The 25199-nt window shown below is 34.0% G+C and overlaps 2 protein-coding genes across 2 annotated transcripts; both read left to right on the top strand.

Annotated features, from left to right (window-relative positions):
* Positions 1–141: 141 nt before the first annotated feature.
* Positions 142–18384, top strand: LOC114741151 (uncharacterized). The gene is made up of 14 exons (XM_028929403.1): positions 142–1478; positions 1575–1697; positions 2044–2228; positions 2333–2543; positions 2642–2876; positions 2960–3110; positions 3188–3486; positions 14784–16009; positions 16102–16233; positions 16827–17026; positions 17131–17341; positions 17442–17676; positions 17760–17910; positions 17988–18384. The coding sequence occupies exons 1-14, from the start codon at positions 164–166 to the stop codon at positions 18288–18290; spliced, it is 4977 nt and encodes a 1658-aa protein (XP_028785236.1). The 5' UTR covers positions 142–163; the 3' UTR covers positions 18291–18384.
* Positions 13733–25193, top strand: LOC114741152 (G-type lectin S-receptor-like serine/threonine-protein kinase At4g27290). The gene is made up of 8 exons (XM_028929404.1): positions 13733–13879; positions 21739–23164; positions 23257–23379; positions 23692–23876; positions 23981–24191; positions 24291–24525; positions 24609–24759; positions 24837–25193. Exons 2-8 carry the CDS (start codon positions 21883–21885, stop codon positions 25137–25139), a joined length of 2490 nt encoding a protein of 829 aa, XP_028785237.1. The 5' UTR covers positions 13733–13879; positions 21739–21882; the 3' UTR covers positions 25140–25193.
* Positions 25194–25199: the final 6 nt, after the last annotated feature.

Consider the following 25199-nt stretch of genomic DNA (forward strand, 5'->3'; position numbering starts at 1 on the left):
TTGCGATGAAGCCGTGCAGGAAAGAGAACAATTTTTTGGGACTGCAAGAGCACCAAGTCAACCTGCATACTTCTGCCTTCTGGTGGGCTGCCCTTTCAACATGTGCCTCATCCGGATCATGGGTATATTTATGTAATCTAGGCTAGAGAAATTCATTGAATCCATGGCTATCCTTCCTTATTGGCTTGTTCTTCCCAATCTGCTTTTGTTCTTCTCCAGATTTTCTTTTGCAGCTGATACCCTCACCCAGTCCGAGTCTCTTCCTGACGGCCAGACCTTGGTTTCTGAAAATGAAATCTTTGAATTGGGCTTCTTTAGCCCTGGTAGTTCCACAGACCGCTATGTTGGAATCTGGTACCACAAAATCCCAGGTAGAACTGTTGTTTGGGTTGCCAACCGAGGCAGACCCATCAAAAACAACTTTGGCATGTTGAGAATAAACACACACGGACATCTTGTGCTTCTTGGCCAAAATGAGACAGTTGTTTGGTCAGGAAATTGCACCACAAGGGCCTCGAGTCCAATTGTGCAGCTTTTAGGCTCTGGAAACTTGGTTCTAAGAGACGGGAAAGATCAAAAGCCTCACAAGTACTTGTGGCAAAGCTTTGACTATCCTTCTGATTCAATTTTGCCAGGAATGAAGCTTGGGTGGGACCTTAGAACTGGTCTCAATCGACGTTTTACAGCATGGAAGAATTGGGATGACCCTTCCTTTGGAGGCCTCACAGTTGAACTTTTATTACACAATTATCCTGAAGAGGTCGTCTGTCAGGGCACAACAGAGTATATGAGAAGCGGTCCCTGGAATGGTGTTCGGTTCAGTGGCATGTCTCATGTGACGAACAATCCAAGTTATGAAGGAAAGTTTGTCTGGAATAAAGATGAGGTGTATTCAGTTCTTAATGTGAAAAATGAGTCACTGATTACAAGAGTTGTCTTGAACCAAACATTATACTTAGTACTGGACATGATATGGATTGAAGAAGATCAAAGGTGGACTATTTTCAGTTATATACCAATTGATAACTGCGATAGATATAGCCGTTGTGGCCCGAATGGAAACTGCGTTGAGGGCGAGGCACCAATTTGTCAGTGCTTGACGGGCTTTTTTGCAAAATCACCCAAGAAATGGAATGCAATGGACTGGTCTGAAGGATGTGTCCGCAATAAATCATGGAGTTGCAAGGACAAAAACAGGGATTATTTTGTCAAATTTAGTGGGCTCAAATTGCCAGATACTAAATATTCTTGGGTCAATGCAAGTATGACACTTGTGGAATGCAAAGCCAAATGCTGGGAAAATTGTTCTTGTAATGCTTATGCTAATTTAGATGTCAGGGGAGGAGGAAGTGGTTGTGCCATGTGGTTCGGTGATTTAATTGATATAAGGCAGATGTGGTTCGGTGATGTGATTGATATAAGGCAGAATTCCTTTGATGACCAGGATTTATATATTCGCCTTGCTTCTCCAGAAACAGGTGAGGCCTTTTAGTGATCAGTTTTCAATCATCTCTTGGTTCCTTTAGCGACCTCAACTTTTTGTCTGTTAACTCTTACTTCATTTTGCTGTGAAGCTGAACAGGATGAAGCTAATGGAAATAAGACAATGGTGATTACTGTACCGATAACTACTGTATTGGCTATTATGATGCTTTTCACTTTGTTCTGCATTTACAAGCGCAGAAGAAACTCTATAGGTAAGCATTCCCATTGCAACCGCCTTCACTTTTCTCCCACTTTTCCCATCTTCTTGTGATATTTGGAGTATAATTGAACATGGTTGAGCTTGTGCCGATTTGTTTCCCAACGAACGGAACGATTTCCCTTCCTTGTTTTTTTCTTTGACTATTTTTCTCACCTAGTTTAGCGAAGTGTACCAAGTAACAACGACAAAGGCTCCTAATTAACAGTAAACACCGACAAAGGCTCCTAAGGAAATATGGAGCTGCATATAAATTATAGCTAATGCTAGTAATAGTTGTTTTTTTAATTTATATGTTACATTTAATGTGAAAAATTGAACAAAGAAAACCTTGCTAACAGCAAACAATGAAGAAGGATCTGACGGAAATATGGAGTTAAAAACCTTGATAGCAATAAACAATGAAGAAGGTTATGAAGGAAATACGGAGCAACGTATCTATGACCTTGCAGTAATAGCTAATGCTACTAATAACTTCTCATCAGACAACAAGCTTGGCCAAGGTGGTTTTGGTCCTGTATACAAGGTAAGTATGCAACCAACTTCTACTAAGAGTGAAAGTTTACAATTATTCTTGCTGATTTATGATGTTACATATTCAGAATCGTTTATATGAGGTAAAAATGGCAGGGTATACTTGTAGACGGACAAGAGATTGCGGTCAAACGGCTTTCACAAAGTTCTTGCCAAGGGCTGTGTGAATTTAAGAATGAAGTCAAATTGTGTGCCAAACTTCAGCACCGTAATCTTGTTAAGGTTCTTGGTTGTTGCATTCAAAGAGAGGAGAAAATGCTCATATATGAATATATGCCCAACAAGAGCTTAGATTCATTTATTTTTGGTTCGTATGGCTAAAGAACTATCAATTAGCTGACTTATATCCTTTTTTTTTTTAATTTTTCCCCGGGTAATGATACTCATTACATTAAAAATTTGTAGGTTCTGAAAGTAAACATCTTGATTGGTCTAAGCGTTTTCATATTATCCACGGAATTGCTCGAGGACTTATGTATCTTCATCAAGATTCTAGATTAAAAATCATCCATAGAGACCTCAAAGCAAGCAATATATTATTGGATAGTGAATTAAATCCAAAAATATCAGATTTTGGTTTGGCAAGAATATTTGGTGGAGATCAAATTGAAGATAACACAAGACAAATAGTTGGTACATAGTAAGTGTGTTTTATGATATTTTTATTTTGAATATATGCACATTAATTGAATATGATACTAATTTCTTTATGATGCATAATAGTGGTTATATGGCTCCTGAGTACGCCATTCGTGGGCAATTCTCCGTCAAATCTGATGTGTTCAGTTTTGGAGTATTATTGTTAGAAATAGTGAGCGGCATGAAAAACAGGGGACCCATTTTGCCTAGTCAAAGTATTAATCTTATCGGACATGTTAGTACCAATGAGCCTAACTTTTCTATTTTCTTTACTGAAATTGGTAACTAATTCAATGTTTCGAATTGCTGTAGGCATGGAGGTTGTGGAAGCAGGGAATCCCACTAAACTTTGCCGATGAATGTTTGGGGAAGTCTTGCGTTAAATTAGAAGTACTGCGATGCATCCACATCGGTCTTCTTTGTTTGCAATACCATGCTGATGATAGGCCAGACATGACATCTGTGGTTATAATGTTGAGTAGTGAGGGTGTCTTGCCTGAGCCCAAAGAACCTGGTTTTCTCTTAGAACACATTCCAGTTAGAGAAGAATCTCCTCACAATCATACAGCTCTTTCAAATAATGAAGTGTCTATCACTTTGTTAGAAGCCAGGTGAGGTCAATTTTGCTTATTGATTTTGGACCACTAATGGGCATAGTTTCAAAAGATAAGATTGTCTATTTGCAATAATGCAAGACGATGTTGATTCTAAACTGCTCTCTTATTTTGGGGATTATGCTTGAGTTTAAATAAAAACCATTTCTTTTTCAATTGTGTTTCACCGCATTAAAAAATATATATTCCAACAGACATTTTTAACCCAACATATTTTTAATATTTTCATTTTCATCCCTCGTGACATAGTTCACTTGTATTCTCAGTTGTCCTCTAGCTGCGTCAATGACCTCTGCTCAAATGCAATAATCTAACGCTCCTCCCGTCCTTAATATAACACTTATTTAACTATTTGATTAAATTAAAAAAGTTAGGTACATCACTTAATTATAAGGAATATGACATGTTTTTTCTAAAGCATAACAATCATCTTTTTTAATATCCTCTCTTCCTCTTCTACTTGACTATGATTAAGAGAGTATCCATAAAGATAATTTAGAAAAAATTAATAAATATAAAAAATTAGTCTTATATTTAGAACCAAAATCAACTCAACAATTAAGTCTTATATTAAGGACCGTGGGAGTACCTTTTTAATATATATATAATAAATAATACTATGTGATTTTCAAGTAAGTTTAATGAAAATGCTGAATTTTCTAAAAATAAAATAAGGACTAATCACAATATAACAATTTTATTTTTTCCTATGAAAAGAAAGGGAGTAAACGTATAAAATGATAAAGGATATAATATTTTCATTTTGGGGTGAGGACGAGATCGCACCATTCAAGTCCTTTTCTTATGGGTCTGGAGAAATTTACAATCAATAAGATTTTCCTGATCATGAAAAGGAAGAATGTGAAAAAATTTTCATTGTCTAAACTAAATATGATAGTATTAAAATCCCTCCCATTTATTTCTCGTCCCTACCCTACTCTGCATTATTTTCTTGTCGCTTAATTATTTTGTCAACCACACTAAAAGGAAAAAAAAAGAAACGAAAAAAGAAAGACGAAGGTGGAAAATGGTGGTTGATTAGTTGTCTTCTCCTGTACGTTGGGTGAACAGTCGCCTTCACTAACGGAGGATTTGAATTGCAATCTCTTAATGCGGTTAATGACGCGATGACCAAAGTTTATACTAGTATTTGATAGCAACTATTTTTTTTTTCTATATACTCTTTCCGTGTTCAATATAAGATATAATTAGAGAGTTAATATTGATTTTAAATATAAGACTTATTCTATATAATTATCAATTTTTTTCAAATTAACCCTATTAATATTCTGTCAATAATAATTAAATATGAGAGAGAGGAAGAAAAATTAAAAAGATATTTGGGTCTTTTGGAAAAAAATATATCATATTAACTAATTTAATTAATATTCTTAATATATTCAAATTAACTAATTAGATGTTATATTAAGTAACGAATAGTATAATATATATATATATATAATTCATTTTAAAAGCTGACCGTCAACAACCCATGCGTGAACCAAAGACTATTCAAATTAAACCATAAGACAAGTGAAAATATAAAAATATATATTTTAATAAGACCATTTACTCAGGGAGAGTTTGGAAAACCACAAAAACAATTAAAAAAGTACTTTTAGGCAAGTGAAGATAAAACTCATATCACATATTTAAATTCATTTAAAAGACACTATAAAATCCTAATAAATAAATAGAATATGGAATTACTATTGTCTTCTATACTAGAATTTATTATTATGTATTTGTTTGCTTATGAATTTTTTTATCATTACATTCTTTTCTCGTAATAATTTCCCTCTTTTTTTTTTGGTTCCTACATAGTCCCAAAATCTTTATTGACTTTGCCATTGAAACTCGAAAGTTTGAAACCCTTACAACTTCAACAATAAGAGCGTATTTTATTGATGATTAATTCATGATCATTTGAGCCTGTCAAAACTTTTATACTATGTATATGGATATTAATAAATTGATATAAGTTTTTCCTTAATAAATATTCAATTAGTTTGTTTATTTTAATATAAAATTTTAATATCAACATTAAAAACAAACATTTGATTACAATCAACTCCAGTCTAAGTATATGACAAATTTCGAATAGGATTTTGACATGCTAAATGATCAGTTCAATTGTAAAAATACTAATTAAAGAAACTTTTAACCTAATTACTTTTTGACACACAAAAGAAGGAAGAAAAACGTAAAAACAAAACCAAAACTAACTCAAGCTCACAAAAATCTAATTAATTAGTTTTTTTTAACAAAAATTTGAAGCAGGGTTTTGATTTAACCCAAACTAAAAATAAAGCGCTGGAACAGTTCTTCTTAGGTTTCCAAATCTCATTTTATTGATTTATATGGAGCCCACTATTATTGGGGCACGTTTGAAGGCCCAAGTAGCTGGTGGTAAAAGAATGTGATGAGTCCATTGGATTGTAAGTGGTAAAATGGTCATAGAAGGAGTTAGTCTTTTATAATGTGACAAATCATCAAGGTTCGAATTTCAATTAGGAGAGATGTTCAAATTTATTATCCAACATTACCTTGAATATGATTGCTTCTTATAGAAGAATAACTATATTTTAGTAAAAAAGAAAAAAGTGGTAAAATGGACTCTTTGGAGCCCACTATTATTCCGCCAACCAGTTCGAATTCGAAAACGGAGAAGCCTTGTGTGAATGGGCCTGTTACAGTCTTCATTACAATTATCGGGTTCTACTCGTCTTCCTCCGCGTTATCCTAGTTGCAAAGTTCAGCATCCTGCCGATGCTTTTTACAAATCCTGAAGCTTTTGGAGTATTCATGGGAAGTGGACATACGTAACATACCTCGAGCACAAAACAAGTTAGCCGATGCTTTACGCTATGTTTGGTACCGGATTTTTGGAGGGGAGTGTTTGGCTGGTGTAATTTTTTAGGAGGGGAGGGGCCCCTCCCCTCCCCTCGTTTGGTTAAAATGTTTTTTAAAGAGGGGAGGGATTCTTTTCCCCTCCTCTTCCTTTCTAGCCTCCCCTCTAAAAGTGGGGTTTTTTAGAGGGGAGATGAGAGATAATATTTTAATTCCTTATATACTCTTTTGATTTGTTAACCTCTAATCAGTCGTAAACATTTCTACATAAGAGAGTTTTTTTGGGCATCTAACAAGAGGTTATTAAGATAATTGTCTCCAAAATTAGAACTTTTTTTTTTCTCTTCTTCTAATTCCAAGAGGTTGTTTGTATTTTCTTTCACCTTCAAGGTCTTTTTTCTGATTGAAATCTATCACTCGTGACTTTTTATCTTGATATTCTATAAGTTTGTGATTATGTCTTGTAAATCAAAATTGGTGAATTGTATTATATATATATATATTTATATCTTAACAAAATAAAAAGTGAGAAAATTCATTTAAATTTTATGAGGTTAAAATAGTCAATTTTTTATTAGAACAAAATAAGGTATTATTAAAATTGCTCCCTCCCCTCCCTTCCAATCAATCCAAACAGGAGATCATTAAAATTCCTCCCCTCCCTTCCTCCTCCCTCCCCTCCCCTTTGTAGCTACCCTCCCCTTTCCTCCTCTCCCCTTCCCTCCCCTCCATCGAGCCAAACACAGCGTTAGCGAAGGAAGGTCTAGCACGCTCTTCAGTGTTGGATGCTTGCCCAGCGAGATTACAAGAATTGCTTTTGGATGATTGTATGGGATCTGATTCCCCTGAGTTTTAATTTTCTTGTTGGGCTTAGCCCTCTTTTGTACCAAAAAAAAAAAAGTTCAGCATCCTGCCGCAAATTCTCGTAGTTTGCATTCTTTAGCAGGTGACGTCCTAATGTTTCGAGATTCTTCATCTGACATAGTGCCTCGAGCAAGAAAGAATTTGCAGCGGGAAAGGTTGAAGGATGAAGATAATAAACCTCACGATCAGTAAGCCTCTCCTTTGACCATCTTTCTTCTGTGCGCTGATTACCTCACTAGAGTGGCTTATGAAGCCAATGCGAAGTTGTCCATTATTTGGGAGCCTCCGGCATTTTGTTTATCGATCAATTTCAGCTCGACTTAGGTTGTTTTCTTCATGACTCTGGTCCTGTTCAGTGCTTTGATATTGCATCTTTTGTTTTATTTTCAAGCATGATGCTTGCTTCTGTATTAAAAAAATAATTTATTTGCGTGTACTAAATAAAGCTTAATATTTTCATTCAAGTTTAACTTTTACAATGTGAATTTAATTTGTTCCATTATTGGGAGATGAATCACAAACGGGTTTCATTCTTCGTTTCTTCCTGGTATGCTTGCTATTAACAACGACGTTCATTTTCCCTTTTCCTCTGCAACTAATGGCTGATTCTATTTTGGCACGACCCAGTCTCATCCCCTCCTTCCTATACCATGCTGATCATGGGCCAAACATGACATCTATGGTTATAATTGTCTAAGCCCAAAGAACCTGGTTTTCTCGTAGAACACATTCTAGTTAGGGAAGAATTTCCCAGCAATCATATAGCTCTTTCAAATAATGAAGTATCTATCACTTTGTTAGAAGGCTGGTGAAGTCAATTTTGCTTATTGATTTTGGGCCACTAATGGGCATAGTTTTAAAAGATAAGATTGTCTTTTTGCAATAATACAAGACGATGGTGATTCTAAATCGCTCTCTTATTTTGGGGATTATGCTTGAGTTTAAATAAAAACAATTTCTTTTTCAATTGTGTTTCACCCTATTAAGAAAATATAGTACAACAAATATATTTAACCCATCATATTTTTTATATTTTCATTTTTGTCCTTCGCGACTTAACTCGGTTGTCTTTTATCGGCGTCGATGACCTCTACTCAAATGCAATAATCTAATACCTTTTTAATATACATAACATATGTATATAATAAATAATACTATGTGATTTTCAAATAAGTTTAATGAAAATGTCGAATTTTCTAAAATAAAATAAGGATTAATCACAGTATAACTATTTTATTTTTTCCTATAAAAAGAGAGGGAATAAACATATGAAATGATAAAGGATATAATATTTTCATTTTGGGGTGAGAACGAGATCGCACCATTCCAGCCTTTTTTTATGGGTAAGGAGAAATTTGCAATCAATAAGATTTTCCTGATCCTCCTCTTATGAAAAGGAAGAATGTGAAAAAAATTTCACTTTCTAAACTAAATATGATAATATTAAAATTCCTCCCATTTATTTCCTTTCTCTACTCTGCATTATTTTCTTGTCAGTAAATTATTTTGTCAGCCACACTAGAAGAAGAAAAAAAGACGAAGGCGGAAAATGGTAGTTGTCTTCTCGTGTACGTTGGGTGAACAGTCGCCTTCACTAACGGAGGATTTGAATTGCAATCTCTTAACGTAGCTAATGACATGATGACCAAAGTTTATATTTGATAGCAATTATTTTTTTTATCTTTGCGTGCAAAATCTTCCTGATGATAGACCAAACATGGCATCTGTGGCTGTAATGTTAAGTAGTGAGGGGGATTTGCCACAACCTAAAGAACCTAGTTTCCTCTTAGAAACAATTCCATACATAAAACATGACAATCACAATTCAGCGTCAATAAATGAAATTTCTATCACCCTGTTAGTACTCACATAAAAAATATTGTTTTATTTACATGCAATATTTACAAATTTATGGCAATATTTGGGACACGTGTGATCCGGGTAATAGCCTTTGTAGAGGGTGTCTATTATAACGCTTAATTGTCAACTCCGTTAGCTCTTGGACATGTTGGTCTTTCACAGTGAAAGGATAAAAAGCAGTGTATAGTAGGATCGCCTCTTTGTCTGCACAAGACGAATTGGCATATCCAGATTTTGATACTCTTAAATTATACTTCTCCGGCATAGGACTTAATTTTCGAGTTGGTTTTGGTTCTAAATATAAAACCAATTTCTCATATTTATCAATTTTTTCTAAATGACTCCTATAGATACTCCCTCAACCATAATCAAATAAAAGAAGAAGAAGAGGTCTTAAGAAAGATGATTATGGTGTTTTAAGAAAAATGTGTCACATTTCTTATAATTAACTAACTTATCTAACTTCCACTATAAAAAAAAACAGCTAATTACAAAGAAATTAGTGACAGAATAATTTCCGTCGCTAATTTCTGCAGATTACCCATGAAAATTCTGTTGCTAAACTTAGCCACGGAATTAGTGACGGAATCTGTCGCTAATTAGCTACGGAATTTTTTCTGTCAGAAAATTTCGTGGCTAATTCCGTGACTAAACTTTTATAATTAAAATTAGTCATGAAATTTTTTCTGTCGAAAAATTTCGTGGCTAAACTTTTATAATTACAATTTGCGACAAAATACTTTTCTGTGGCTAATTCTGTGGCTAAAATATAATATTTAATCTAATATAATATAAATATATAATTAAATTATATATCTTATGAATATTAAATAAAAGAATTAAATTTAAAAAATATATTTATGAAAAAATTATTTACTATTTAAAATTCAAAATTAGTGTCATTTGAAATTAATATTATATTTAAAATAATTTTTTTAAAAAAATAAATAGTAAAACAAATATCTAAAAATTATTTTGTTACAAAAATAGTTATGATTAAAAATTATCATATAGCTTATTTTTAGTTTCTAATAATATATATGTGTATATATAATTATTTGTGTAAGAGAATATTATATATATATTTAATTTAGCATAATAAGTCAGTAAGTTCATTACAGCTTAACTGGTGAAGTCGTGCGCGTGCACAAATGAGGTCTTTGGTTCGAGCTGTGAAGAAGTCATTTTGAGGAGAAATTATATGGTGAAAACATGTGGCAATACAAGGTGGCATGTGAGATAGCGACCCGTGGCAGCAGAGATGAGGTGACAGGGACACGTGGAGATGAGATCGTGACACGTGGCAGAGAAGGAGAGGTGGCAGCGACATGTGGAGTTGAGGTGGTGACATGTGGCGGCAAAGGTGAGATGGCATTTTAATTTTTTCAAAAAAATATATTAGCGACAGAATTGAAAATTCCGTCGGTAATTATCGACAGAATTGAAATTTTGTCAGTAATCCAATTAGTGATGAAAAAATTAGCGACCAAACCAATTCCATCGCTAATTCTGTTGGTAATATGATTTCATCGCTAGTCGTTCACTAATCCGTCGCTAATTAGATGTTTTTTGGCAATGTTCCTTAATCTAATCAAATTAGTTAAATGGGTCTTATATTAAAAATCAGAAGAGTACAACCTTTAATTCTTAGTATAAAAGTTAGTTGGAGATTCTTTTAGTCTTAAATATAAGATTCCATTCTATTTTGTTTCTAATGTTTATTCATTTTGCCCCTAAGTAATTCCTATGATAATTAAACACTTAATGGGTTTCTATTAAGGATGGTTCCAATGCATATGATTACAATAGTATTTTAGGAAAGAAAACATCCATTTATTACAAATAACTAACTCAGCTAATCTCCTTCAAAAATTAGTTATCTACTCATTTGATCTTATTTATAAGTCACTTCCAACATGTTTCATATAGATCAGGGAAAACCTTAAACTTCATTATCTCTCATTTAAAATTCAACAATTTTTTAACTTTATCCTTATTAAATACTTTATTACACCTCATGTAAATAAAATCAACATAATAATAAATTAAGGGTAAAATTGTATATCCATACAAAAAGTTCTCTCAATACTCTATTAATAGGATCAAAAAATATCTTCTCTCTTTATCTTATAAATAGGACTAGAATAGTAACTCTTATATTAACTACCGGAGATAGTGCTATATTTAAATCATGAGCACCATTAATACTGGTCTCAATCATCGCTTCACATCATGCCGCAATTGGGGCAACCCTTGTTTCGCAGACTTCACCCTTCGCAGGAGAGCTTGCCCTCCGCAATGATCCTGGGTTAGTATATATATCGCCAAAACCCAATAGAGTATACAAGGAGTGGCACTTGTTTTGGTGAATTCATATTCGTTGCGGCCCAGATGGAAACTCTGCTCCGGGTTAGACAACAATATGGCGGCGCTTGATAGGATTTTTGCCTAAATCACCCGAAAAGTGGAACGCAGTGAACTGGGGCTGAAGATGTGGGAGCAGTAAATCTTTTAGTTGCAGGGGAAAAAAACAAGGATTTACCAATGGAAGTTGTCTCTAATAAAAAGAGATTAATTTATCACAATATGATGAATTAGAAGTTAGAATTTTCGTTACTTTTAGTATCCAATAATACTTCAAAACAAAAAACTAATATTACCCCTCTTGCTTTAATGGGAAAAAAAACATGGAGAAAAAAAAAGAATAAATACTGCAATGACTGAAACATCTTTACCCTTATGTCAAAATATATCATGTTTAAAATTAAAATAAATATTATAATAGAATAATTACATCAACATTATTATCATTAAATACTTTAAAGGGAATCTCAAATGGATACTTAAATAAGCAAAATCTTAGTTTAGATATAGATGATTAAATTGGGATTGGCAAATTTACTGAAATAATAATATTGCTCTTTATTTTTTTTCCTTAAAAAAATACTAAGCATCCTCACTAGCAATCGGAGCTACAATGATGGTGGATGCAGCAGGAGTTTAGGTGGGCCGCTATCATTGGAGCTCTGGCAGCCGCTCGACGACCAGTCGTTGAAGCTGTGGCGGTTGACAACTTGTTTTTTTTTTTTTCACAACTTCAATAATACGGTTAACAAATTCTTTAATGCTTTTAACAAGTCCGGTATAGTAGTTATTAACAGGATTTTTAGAAAATTCAAAAAGTGACATTTTTACGATTTCAGTGACACGATTAACAAGTTTTGTAATCTTATTACCAAGTTCAATATAATAGATAATAACAGCTTTTTTGAAAAATTTAAAAAGTGACATTTAAAATTTCATTAACTAGGTTAACAAATTATATAACAATATTAATAACTTTCATAATGCCATTAACAACTCTAACATTAGGTCATATAGTGATATCAATAACTCTCATAACCATAGTGACTGTTGAATAAATAGAAAATTTTTGATGTACAATCTTTATAGGGAGCTAATATTAAAAACATCAATTTTCATAAGAAAATTTGGTTAATGGTGTTATGAGAGTTGTAAATATCGTTATATGATTTATTAATCATGTTATTAAAGTTGTAAAAATGCCATTTTTTGAATTTTTTAAAAAACCTGTTATTAATTGCTATATTAAACTTGTTAATAGCATTATAGAAGTTGTTAACTGCATTTCTAAAATTGTAAAAATTTCCCTTTTTGGATTTTTTTGAAAAATCTGTTATTAATTGTTATACCAAACTTGTTAATCGCATTACTAAAATTATAAAAATCTTTTAAAAAAAAAATAGTCCCGAGTTGCTAGAGCTTAGGGCAATCTGTCATCAGCCAGTTGCCAGAACTCCAGTGACGGCAGTCCACCTAAACTCCATAGTTGCCGCAAGCACTAGAGCTCCAGCAACTGGCTAGCCAGTGAGGGTGCTTAGTATTGTTTTTGAAAAAATAGAGAGCAATATAGTCATTTCAACAAATTTGTAAATTTCAATTTAGTCATTTATACTTAAGCTAAAATTTTTCTTTTCTAAGTTACTATTTGGGGATTTTAAAATTTTAAAATCATTTTTCTGTCATTTTTCCTAATTTTTTAAAACTACATCATTTGATAAAGATATATTTTTATATTATTATATATTAAAACCAAATAATTTAGCAATAGAATATTATTTTTCAATACAAAAATAAAAATGGATAAGTTTTTAAAGTTAAATGTAATAAAAAGAAACAAATGAATTATTTATTATTTACTATTAATTACATGTAAAGAAGTAATATAAAAAAGGGTTAATACAGACTTTGGTCTCTCAAATTTGTTTTTATTTTGGTTTTAATTTTTTAAGTTTTAAATCATAGATTTTGATTCTTCCAGTTTTTTTTTTATAATATTGATTCTTATAATCCAATAAAAACTCGTATCATTTTAACAATTAAGAAAATAAAACTTTTGATTTAAAACTTGAGGAAATGAAAATTAAGAACAAAGATTATATTAACCCCATGAAAAAAAATGAAAGGAATGAAATGAAAAGGAACGCTTGTAAGCCGAGTTAAACCTAAAGTTTCATTCATAAAACGGCGGAACAAGTGATTATAATCTCACCTTTGACGCATAATGGAGTTAAATGGGTTTTATTCTTCAATTCTCCCTGCTATGCTCGCTATTACCGAACAACGTTCATTTTACCATCTATTTTCCTTTGCAACTAATGGCTCATTCTATTACGGCGTTACCCAGTATCATCCACTTCATCCTTGGAGGGAACTTAATTGGGTTCGGAAGATTGAAGCTTGGAACTTGGTTTCTCCAACCACTAATTTCCACTAACTGAAGCAGCGAAATCTGGTACAAAGGTCTTTCTTAATTTGCTTCAGTTTATACCATTTCGGTGTCCATTTTATGTTTGAGTCTCATTCTGGTTCCAGACTAAGTTTTAGAGTTTAAATCCCCTTCATTACAATTCTAATTGATATTAGACTCCCTGCGACCTTGGGTTCAAATATTTGGCCGACAAAAACTTAATCAGGTGGATCAGAGGCAAGATGTTCTTAAAATTTTTTTTAAATAATAAGTGCTATCTATAGGCAGATAGGAAGCAGCCTGATTAGCCTTCGGAAAAGTAGTTGTTGGAATTGACTTGACACAAAAAAAGGGGGCAAAAAAAAAGAAGGCATTTCGCGAATTTTAACTTGTAGCATTTACGAAACGAAACCTTTTATTTTTCTTGCGACCTTTTACCATCTGAATTGTTTGGGCTTCAACGGAATAACAAACAAGATGGTGGTAGAAATGATTTAAAAAAACGGCAATTTCCTTTACATTAGGACAAGCAGAAACCAATTTGATGGCCGAAGTCAATAATGTTGAATCTTTCGTTCCGTGACCCTACTACAAGGATTTGACGGATCTCAGTACACATGCAAGGATCTGGTAGTTTGTTGACGAAAAGCATTACGTTGAATTTAAACTTTGGGTTTGGAATTCTGAATGCGATGTCAGAAAATCATTATCTTATTCTTGCGTTGAAAATTAAGTTCTCTTCCGTGCAGGGAAGAGAACATTTTTTTCTGACTTCAAGAGCACCAAGTCAACCTGCATAATTCTGCCTACTGGTGGGCTGCCCTTTCAACTTGTGCCAGGTCCGGATCACGGTTCTATATATTTTTCTTGTTGTAGACCAATTTATTAAATCAATGGCTATCCTTCCTTATTTGCTTCTTCTTCCAAATCTGCTTTTGTTCTTCTCCAGATTTTCTTTTGCAATTGATACCCTCACCCAGTTTGAGTCTCTTCCTGATGGCCAGACCTTGGTTTCTGAAAATGAAATCTTCGAAATGGGTTTCTTCAGCCCTGGTAGTTCCACAGACCGCTATGTTGGAATCTGGTACCACAACATCCCAGGTAGAACTGTTGTTTGGGTTGCCAACCGAGGCAGACCCATCAAAAACAACTTTGGCATGTTGAGAATAAACACAGAGGGACATCTTGTGCTTCTTGGCCAAAACGAGACAGTTGTTTGGTCAGGAAATTCCACCACAAAGGCTTTTAGTCCAATTGTGCAGCTTTTAGGCTCTGGAAACTTGGTTCTAAGAGATGGGAAAGATCAAAAGCCTCACAACTATTTGTGGCAAAGCTTTGACTATCCTTCTGATTCAATTTTGCCAGGAATGAAGCTTGGATGGGACCTCAGAACTGGCCTCAATCGACGTTTTACAGCATGGAAGAATTGGGATGACCCTTCCTTTGGAGGCCTTACAAATGAACTTGTACTACACAATTATCCTGAAGAAGTAGTCAGGCAGGGCACAACAGAGTATATAAGGAGCGGTCCCTGGAATGGTGTCCGGTTCAGTGGCATTTCTCATGCGACGACCAATCCACTTCATGAAGGAGAGTTTGTCTGGAATAAAGATGAGGTGTATTCAGTTTATAATGTGAAAAATGAGTCACTGATTACAAGATTTGTCTTGAACCAGACATTATACTCACTACTGGACATGATATGGATTGAAGAAGATCAAAGGTGGATCACTTTCAGTTATATACCGATTGATAACTGCGATAGATATAGCCGTTGTGGCCCTAATGGAAACTGCGTTGAGGGTGAGACACCAATTTGTCAGTGCTTGACGGGCTTTTTTCCAAAATCACCCAAGAGATGGAATGCAATGGACTGGTCTGAAGGATGCACCCGTAATGAATCATGGAGTTGCAAGGAAAAAAACAGGGATTATTTTGTCAAATTTAGTGGGCTCAAATTGCCAGATACTAAATATTCTTGGGTCAATGCAAGTATGACACTTGTGGAATGCAAAGCCAAATGCTGGGAAAATTGTTCTTGTACTGCTTATGCTAATTTAGATGTCAGGGGAGGAGGAAGTGGTTGTGCTATGTGGTTCAGTGATTTAATTGATATAAGGCAGATTCCCTTTGATGACCAGGATTTATATATTCGCCTTGCTTCTCCAGAAACAGGTGCAGCCTTTTAGTGACCATTTTTCAATCATCTCTTGGATCCTTTGGCAACCTCAACTTTTTGTCTATTAACTCTTCATTTTGTTGTGAAGCTGAACAGGATGGAGCTAATGGAAATAAAACAATGGTGATTACTGCACCGGTGACCACTGTATTGGCTATTATGATGCTTTTCACTTTGTTCTGCTTTTACAAGCGTAGAAGAAACTCTATGGTTGCGTTTGGTAGGAAGCATTGAAAATGAGAGATTGGGATTGAGATTACAAGTGAAAAAATCTATCAAGAGAGTGTTTAGTATAGAAGATTGTTTGATATATGAGATTAGCCAAAGCCATGTATGTGGGATTGGAGAATACCATGGGGGGAAGTGGTATTCCCCAATCCCACCTTTATGGGTTTACCTAATCCCCTATAACAAATAATTACTCATGCTAAGTATTATTTTAATGATTTTTTTCAATTACAATTTCAATCCCAATCCTTCATTTTCAATGTTTCCTACCAAACGGGACCTATAGGTAAGCATTCCCATTGCAACCGCCTTCACTTTTCTCCCACTTTTCCCATCTTCTTGTGATAAATGGAGTATAATTGAACATGGTTGAGCTTGATGCCAATTTGTTTCCTAATGGACGGAATGATTTCCTTTCCTTGTGTTTTTCTTTGACTATTTTTCTCACTTAGTTTACCAAAGTGTACTAAGTAACAACGACAAAGGCTCCTAAGGAAATATGGAGCTACATATAAATTATAGCTAATGCTACTAATAGTTGTGTTTTATTTATATATTACATTTAATGTCCAAAATTGAACAAAGAAACCTTGCTAACAGCGAACAATGAAGAAGGATCTAACGGAAACATGGAGCTAAAAACCTTGATAGCAATAAACAATGAAGAAGGTTATGAAGGAAATACGGAGCAACGTATCTATGACCTTGCGGTAATAGCTAATGCTACTAATAACTTCTCATCAGACAACAAGCTTGGCCAAGGTGGTTTTGGTCCTGTATACAAGGTAAGCATGCAATCAACTTTTACTAAGAGTGAAAGTTTACAATTATTCTTGCTGATTTATGATGTTAAATATTCAGAATTGTTTATATGAGGTAAAAATGGCAGGGTATACTTGTGGACGGACGAGAAATTGCGGTGAAACGGCTTTCACAAAGTTCTTGCCAAGGGCTGCAAGAATTTAAGAATGAAGTCAAATTGTGTGCCAAACTTCAGCACCGTAATCTTGTTAAGGTTCTTGGTTGTTGCATTCAAGGAGAGGAGAAAATGCTCATATATGAATACATGCCCAACAAGAGCTTAGATTCATTTATTTTTGGTTTGTACGGCTAATGAACTATCAACTTGCAGACTTGCGGTCCATTTCTTTTATTTCTTTCTCGGACAATGACAAGTATCATTAAATTGAAAATTTGTAGGTTCTAAAAGAAAACTTCTTGATTGGTCCAAGCGCTTTCACATTATCCACGGAATTGCTCGGGGGCTTATGTATCTTCATCAGGATTCTAGATTAAAAATCATCCATAGAGACCTCAAAGCTAGCAATGTATTACTGGATAGTGAATTAAATCCAAAAATATCAGATTTTGGTTTGGCAAGAATATTTGGAGGAGATCAAATTGAAGATAACACAAGACAAATAGTTGGTACATAGTAAGTATGTTTTATGATATCTTTATTTTGAATATATGCACATTAACTGAATATGATATTAATTTCTTTATGATGTATAATAGTGGTTACATGGCTCCTGAATACGCAATTCGTGGGCTATTCTCCGTCAAATCTGATGTGTTCAGCTTTGGAGTATTATTATTAGAAATAGTGAGTGGCATGAAAAACAGGGAGCCTTTTTTGCCAAGCCAAAGCGTTAATCTTATTGGACATGTTAGTACCAAGGAGCCTTACTTTTCTCTTATCATTGCTGAAATTGGTTACTGATTCAATGTTTCGAATTGCTGTAGGCATGGAGGTTGTGGAATGAGGGAATCCCACTTGAATTCTCCGATAAGCATTTGGGGGAATCTTGCGTTGAATCAGAAGTATTACGATGCATCCATGTCGGTCTTCTTTGTGTGCAATACCATGCTAATGATAGGCCAAACATGACATCTGTTGTCATAATGTTGAGTAGTGAAGGTGTTTTGCCTGAACCTAAAGAACCTGGTTTACTTTTAGAAAATATCCCAATTAAGAGAGAATCTCCTAATAGTCATACAAATCCTTCAAGTAATAAAGTATCTATCACCTTGTTAGAAGCCAGGTAAGGTCAATTTTACTTTGATTTTGGACCGCTAATGAGAGTACTCTTAAGGAAAAGACTGTATTTGCAATAGTGAAAGATATTGTTGATTCTAAATAGCTCCCTTCTTTTTGTGCTTGAGTTTAAATAAACAATTTCTTCTTCGATTGTGTTTTACCCCTTTTTTTAAAAAAAAAAAAAGTTGCATCAGACAAATGAAAGAATACATTATGCATGAAAATTGCACGAACTTGTTCCAGAAAAGTTTAATAATAGGTACCTCGCAAATTTTAACTTGTAGCATCCTAAAATGAACCCTTTACTTTTTCTTCTGACCTTTTTATTGTTTGAACTATCGGGATGTATCGGAATTGAATAACAAATAAGATCACAGTTGTAGAAATGATTAAAACTCGTCATATGATTATGTTGTGAACAATTTTATCAATTTACTTGCTTATAATAATACTAAATTTCCTTACATTTAGACAAGCTGAAAATATACGTTGATGATGACAGATGAAAATTTTGTCCAATATCTTGTTTTTAAAAGAAAAGAGGGAAAAAAAGCGTCTGAATCTTTCTTCTCTTGATCGTATTATAAGAATTTTGGCCAATCTTTCTCTTTGTAATTGGCAGATAAATATAAAATAAAGTAGAAGTTTTTGTTTTGAATTCCAAATATGTCATCACTATCTTACCTTATTCCTACATTGAAAAGTCTCCTGTCGTAGCCGTAAAGTATGCGGTATTCTGACTTGAGGTACACCAAGTCAACCTGCTTGGGCTGTTTGATTTTCATTTAGTAGATCAATTCATCAAGGGAATGGTAATTCGTCCTTATACTTTTCAGAATCTAAAATACGACTTATTTAACCCCCAACAAATATATATATATACTCCTCCGGTCCTAATTATAAGACCCAATTGACTTATTTGAGGAGATTAAGGAAGTAAGTTAAGTTGGTTATTTATAATAAATAAGTGTTGTCATTCCTAAAATATCCTTGCTAATTAAGTATATTGGCTAAACTATCATTATTAGAAGGATTATCTTGGAAAAAAATGCATAAATATAAGAGACAAAATGGATTGGGTCTTATAATTAGGACCAAATAAAAAGTCAAATTGGGTCTTATAATAAGGATCGGAGAAGTATATTTTTTACATAAAAGGGCCAAAAAGAAACTTGCACTTTTTTTTTTTTGGTATTTTCATTTTTGTCCCTCGCAACATAGTTCACTTGCATTTCCAGCGCAGTCGTCTAGCTGCCTCCATGGGTCCTCATTTGATGCTCACCACCGATGCTTATCACCTGATAAGTAATCTGGACGGTTTAGATTTAATATTATTAAATAATTATTTTCAAATAAAAAAATTATATTTTTAAAAAATGATAGTTAAGAGATTATTTTTATTTGTTATCTTATACCTATTAAAATAATTATTTTAAATAAATAAAAATAAAATAAATCTGGACCGTCCATATCTGGAACTGATGAGCATTGGGTGCTCATCAAAACTGATGAACACCCAATGTAAATCCCCATCAACCGTACTCAAATGCAATAATCTAATACTTTTTTTAATACGTATTTATATAAAATAAATAATATGTTATTTTTAAGTAAATTTAATGAAAATGTGGAATTTCCTAGGTGACGGCCTTTTTTCATGCTTTTATTAAGGGTTTTGGGAAAATTGCAATCAATCAAAATTTTCCAATCCTCTCTTTCTAAAATGAAAATGTGAAATTCTGTTATTTTCTAAACCAAGCATAATACTTTTTTGGTCCTATTTATAAATCACTTTATTAAATTTTTAATATAAATATATTATTTTGTCTTTCATTTATAATAGTGTAGATAGTTTTTCTTAAAGATGAATATATTAAATAGACGTAAAGTTAAAAAGTTGTTGTATTTTAATGGGGAGTTAATGCGGTTTAAAGTTTTTCTTGGTCTGTTTAAAATATACTAGAAGTGTTTTATAAATAGGATAAGAGAAGTAATATTAAAACCCTTCCAATTTTTTTCCCTTCACCTACGCTGCATTATTTTCTTGTTGCTAAACTATTTTGTCAACCACGCTGGGAAAAAAAAGAAGAAAGAAAGGTGGCAAATAGTTGTCTCTTCGTGTACATTAGGTGAACAATTCCTTTCATTAACGGAGAATTTGAATTGCAGTTTTTCAGGACCCCTTTGGAATAATTTTTAAATAGTTTTTTAATTGTAATTTCCAGAGTATGAGGTAAGTATGCGAGAGAAAATTTATCTCAATTTATATAAAAGGTGCTTATAAGCACTTATTTAAACCAATCCAAACAAACATTTAATGTCGTTAATTACATGATGACTAAAGTTTATATATTTGATAGCGATTATTATTTTGTATATATGATATATATAACTCATTTTGAAAGCTGACCATCAAGAAAACATGCGTGGACTCTATTCAAATTAAACAATAAGGCCAAGTTATTATTTTTTTAATAAGACCATTAATTTATGGGAGAATTACAATTAAATCCCATAGAAGAGAAATAATTACCGAAAGGTCGCAATAACAACCTCAACAGCCTATAATGACAAGTCCTATAGTGAGAATGACAACCTCTGGGACTTGTTTTTCAATTGTTTTTCTTCCTTTGGACCTCATTATAATTCTCCCTTAATTTATTCAGGAGGAGTTTGGTAAACTCAAAAACATTTAAGAAAAGTACTTCCCCGCAAATTAAAATAAAATTCCTCTAACATATGTGAATCATTTTTCAGGAGAATTATGAAATCCTAATAAATAAATATAATACGGAATTACCATTGTTTTCTATATCATAATACATTGGTATATGTTTGTCTACTTGCGAAACTGTTTTTTGACAATTACATTTTTTCTCGTAATAATTCTCCCTCTTTCTTTTGCTGTTACATGGTCCCAAAAAGGAATGTAGGTAGCAAAATCTTATTGCATTTGCCATTGAAACTTTGAAACCCTTGAAATCCTTGCAACTTCAACGATAAGAATGTTTTATTGATCACTAATTCATGATCATTTGATCCCGTCAAAATTTGTATACTATATATCTATTAATAGATTGTCACTTAGTTTTTCTTTAAGAAATAATAACCATATCATTTTTTTTTATTTTAGTATAATATTTTAATATAAAAAACGATAATTTCATTGACGTAAAAAGGAGCAAAGAACAACTTGATTGTAGAAATCAATTACGTTCATTATCGAAAAAAAGAAATCAATTATGTTGAATCCATTGCTAAAAAACAATAAAAATTTAGAATGAAAGGCCTGATCCTTCCTTTCCCTGACCCTGCTACAAGCATTTGATGGATCTCAGTACACGTGCAAGGATCTGTTAGTTTGTTGGCAGAAAGCATTACGTTGAATTTGAACTTTGGGTTTGGAATTCTGAATACGATGTCAGAAAGTCATTATCTTATTCTTGCATTGTGCAGGAAAGAGAACAGTTTTTTCGCACTGCAAGAGCACCAAGTCAACCCGCATACTTCTGCCTTCTGGTGGGCTGCCCTTTCAACATGTGCCCCATCAGGATCATGGGTATATTTATTTAATCTAGGCTAGACAAATTCATTGAATCCATGGCTATCCTTCCTTATTTGCTTGTTCTTCCCAATCTGCTTTTGTTCTTCCCTAGATTTTCTTTTGCAACTGATACCCTCACCCAGTTCGAGTCTCTTCCTGACGGCCAGACCTTGGTTTCTGAAAATGAAATCTTTGAATTGGGTTTCTTTAGCCCTGGTAGTTCCACAGACCGCTATGTTGGAGTCTGGTACCACAAAATCCCAGGTAAAACTGTTGTTTGGGTTGCCAACCGAGGCAGACCTATCAAAAACAACTTTGGCATGTTGAGAATAAACACAGAGGGACATCTTGTGCTTCTTGGCCAAAACGAGACAGTTGTTTGGTCAGGAAATTCCACCACAAAAGCTTGGAGTCCAATTGTGCAGCTTTTAGGCTCTGGAAACTTGGTTCTAAGAGATGGGAAAGATCAAAAGCCTCACAACTATTTGTGGCAAAGCTTTGACTATCCTTCTGATTCAATTTTGCCAGGAATGAAGCTTGGATGGGACCTCAGAACTGGTCTCAATCGACGTTTTACAGCATGGAAGAATTGGGATGACCCTTCCTTTGGAGACCTTACAGATGAACTTGTACTACACAATTATCCTGAAGACGTAGTCAGGCAGGGCACAACAGAGTATATAAGGAGTGGTCCCTGGAATGGTGTCCGGTTCAGTGGCATTTCTCATGCAACGAACAATCCACTTCATGAAGGAGAGTTTGTCTGGAATAAAGATGAGGTGTATTTCGTTTATAATGTGAGAAATGAGTCACTGATTACCAGATTTGTCTTGAACCAGACATTATACTCAGTACTGGACATGATATGGATTGAAGAAGATCAAAGGTGGATCACTTTCAGTTATATACCGATTGATAACTGCGATAGATATAGCCGTTGTGGCCCTAATGGAAACTGCGTTGAGGGTGAAACACCAATTTGTCAGTGCTTGACGGGCTTTTTTCCAAAATCACCCAAGAGATGGAATGCAATGGACTGGTCTGAAGGATGCACCCGTAATGAATCATGGAGTTGCAAGGAAAAAAACAGGGATTATTTTGTCAAATTTAGTGGGCTCAAATTGCCAGATACTAAATATTCTTGGGTCAATGCAAGTATGACACTTGTGGAATGCAAAGCCAAATGCTGGGAAAATTGTTCTTGTACTGCTTATGCTAATTTAGATGTCAGGGGAGGAGGAAGTGGTTGTGCTATGTGGTTCGGTGATTTAATTGATATAAGGCAGATTCCCTTTGATGACCAGGATTTATATATTCGCCTTGCTTCTCCAGAAACAGGTGCAGCCTTTTAGTGACCATTTTTCAATCATCTCTTGGATCCTTTGGCAACCTCAACTTTTTGTCTATTAACTCTTCATTTTGTTGTGAAGCTGAACAGGATGGAGCTAATGGAAATACAACAATGGTGATTACAGCACTGGTGACCATTGTATTGGCTATTATGATGCTTTTCACTTTGTTTTGCGTTTGCAAGCTTAGAAGAAACTCTATAGGTAAGCATTCCCATTGCAACCGCCTTCACTTTTCTCCCGCTTTTCCCATCTTGTGATAACTGGAGTATAATTGAACATGGTTGAGCTTGATGCCAATTTGTTTCCTAATGGACGGAATGATTTCCTTTCTTTGTTTTTTTTCTTTGACTATTTTTCTCACTTAGTTTACCAAAGTGTACTAAGTAACAACGACAAAGGCTCCTAAGGAAATATGGAGCTACATATAAATTATAGCTAATGCTACTAATAGTTGTGTTTTATTTATATATTACATCTAATGTCCAAAATTGAACAAGGAAACCTTGCTAACAGCAAACAATGAAGAAGGATCTAACGGAAATATGGAGCTAAAAACCTTGATAGCAATAAACAATGAAGAAGGTTATGAAGGAAATACGGAGCAACGTATCTATGACCTTGCAGTAATAGCTAATGCTACTAATAACTTCTCATCAGACAACAAGCTTGGCCAAGGTGGTTTTGGTCCTGTATACAAGGTAAGCATGCAATCAACTTTAACTAAGAGTGAAAGTTTACAATTATTCTTGCTGATTTATGATGTTACATATCCAGAATCATTTATATGAGGTAAAAATGGCAGGGTATGCTTGTGGACAGACAAGAAATTGCGGTGAAACGTCTTTCACAAAGTTCTTGCCAAGGGCTGCAAGAATTTAAGAATGAAGTCAAATTGTGTGCCAAACTTCAGCACCGTAATCTTGTTAAGGTTCTTGGTTGTTGCATTCAAGGAGAGGAGAAAATGCTCATATATGAATACATGCCCAACAAGAGCTTAGATTCATTTATTTTTGGTTTGTACGGCTAACGAACTATCAACTTGCAGACTTGCGTCCATTTCTTTTATTTCTTTCTCGGACAATGACAAGTATCATTAAATTGAAAATTTGTAGGTTCTAAAAGAAAACTTCTTGATTGGTCCAAGCGCTTTCACATTATCCACGGAATTGCTCGGGGGCTTATGTATCTTCATCAGGATTCTAGATTAAAAATCATCCATAGAGACCTCAAAGCTAGCAATGTATTACTGGATAGTGAATTAAATCCAAAAATATCAGATTTTGGTTTGGCAAGAATATTTGAAGGAGATCAAATTGAAGATAACACAAGACAAATAGTTGGTACATAGTAAGTATGTTTTATGATATCTTTATTTTGAATATATGCACATTAACTGAATATGATATTAATTTCTTTATGATGTGTAATAGTGGTTACATGGCTCCTGAATACGCAATTCGTGGGCTATTCTCCATCAAATCTGATGTGTTCAGCTTTGGAGTATTGTTATTAGAAATAGTGAGTGGCATGAAAAACAGGGAGCCTTTTTTGCCAAGCCAAAGCATTAATCTTATTGGACATGTTAGTACCAATGAGCCTTACTTTTCTCTTATCATTGCTGAAATTGGTTACTGATTCAATGTTTCGAATTGCTGTAGGCATGGAGGTTGTGGAATGAGGGAATCCCACTTGAATTCTCCGATAAACATTTGGGGGAATCTTGCGTTGAATCAGAAGCATTACGATGCATCCATGTTGGTCTTCTTTGTGTGCAATACCATGCTAATGATAGGCCAAACATGACATCTGTTGTCATAATGTTGAGTAGTGAAGGTGTTTTGCCTGAACCTAAAGAACCTGGTTTACTTTTAGAAAACATCCCAATTAAGAGAGAATCTCCTAATAGTCATACAAATCCTTCAATTAATAAAGTATCTATCACCTTGTTAGAAGCCAGGTAAGGTCAGTTTTACTTATTGATTTTGGACCACTAATGAGAGCACTCTCAAGGAAAAGCCTGT

Source organism: Neltuma alba, unplaced genomic scaffold, assembly GCF_004799145.2.
Source record: "Neltuma alba isolate B1F8T4 unplaced genomic scaffold, ASM479914v2 tig00003290_pilon, whole genome shotgun sequence".
NCBI classification, from domain to species: domain Eukaryota; kingdom Viridiplantae; phylum Streptophyta; class Magnoliopsida; order Fabales; family Fabaceae; genus Neltuma; species Neltuma alba.

Coding starts and splice junctions, on each gene's coding strand:
- LOC114741151 (XM_028929403.1), top strand. CDS start 164: ATGGCTATCCTTCCTTATTGGCTTGTTCTTCCCAATCTGCTTTTGTTC. Junction 16,010..16,101: donor CCTTGCTTCTCCAGAAACAG/GTGCAGCCTTTT, acceptor TTTGTTGTGAAG/CTGAACAGGATGGAGCTAAT. Junction 17,677..17,759: donor AGACAAATAGTTGGTACATA/GTAAGTATGTTT, acceptor GATGTATAATAG/TGGTTACATGGCTCCTGAAT.
- LOC114741152 (XM_028929404.1), top strand. CDS start 21,883: ATGGCTATCCTTCCTTATTTGCTTGTTCTTCCCAATCTGCTTTTGTTC. Junction 23,380..23,691: donor GCTTAGAAGAAACTCTATAG/GTAAGCATTCCC, acceptor CCTTGCTAACAG/CAAACAATGAAGAAGGATCT. Junction 24,760..24,836: donor GCATTAATCTTATTGGACAT/GTTAGTACCAAT, acceptor GAATTGCTGTAG/GCATGGAGGTTGTGGAATGA.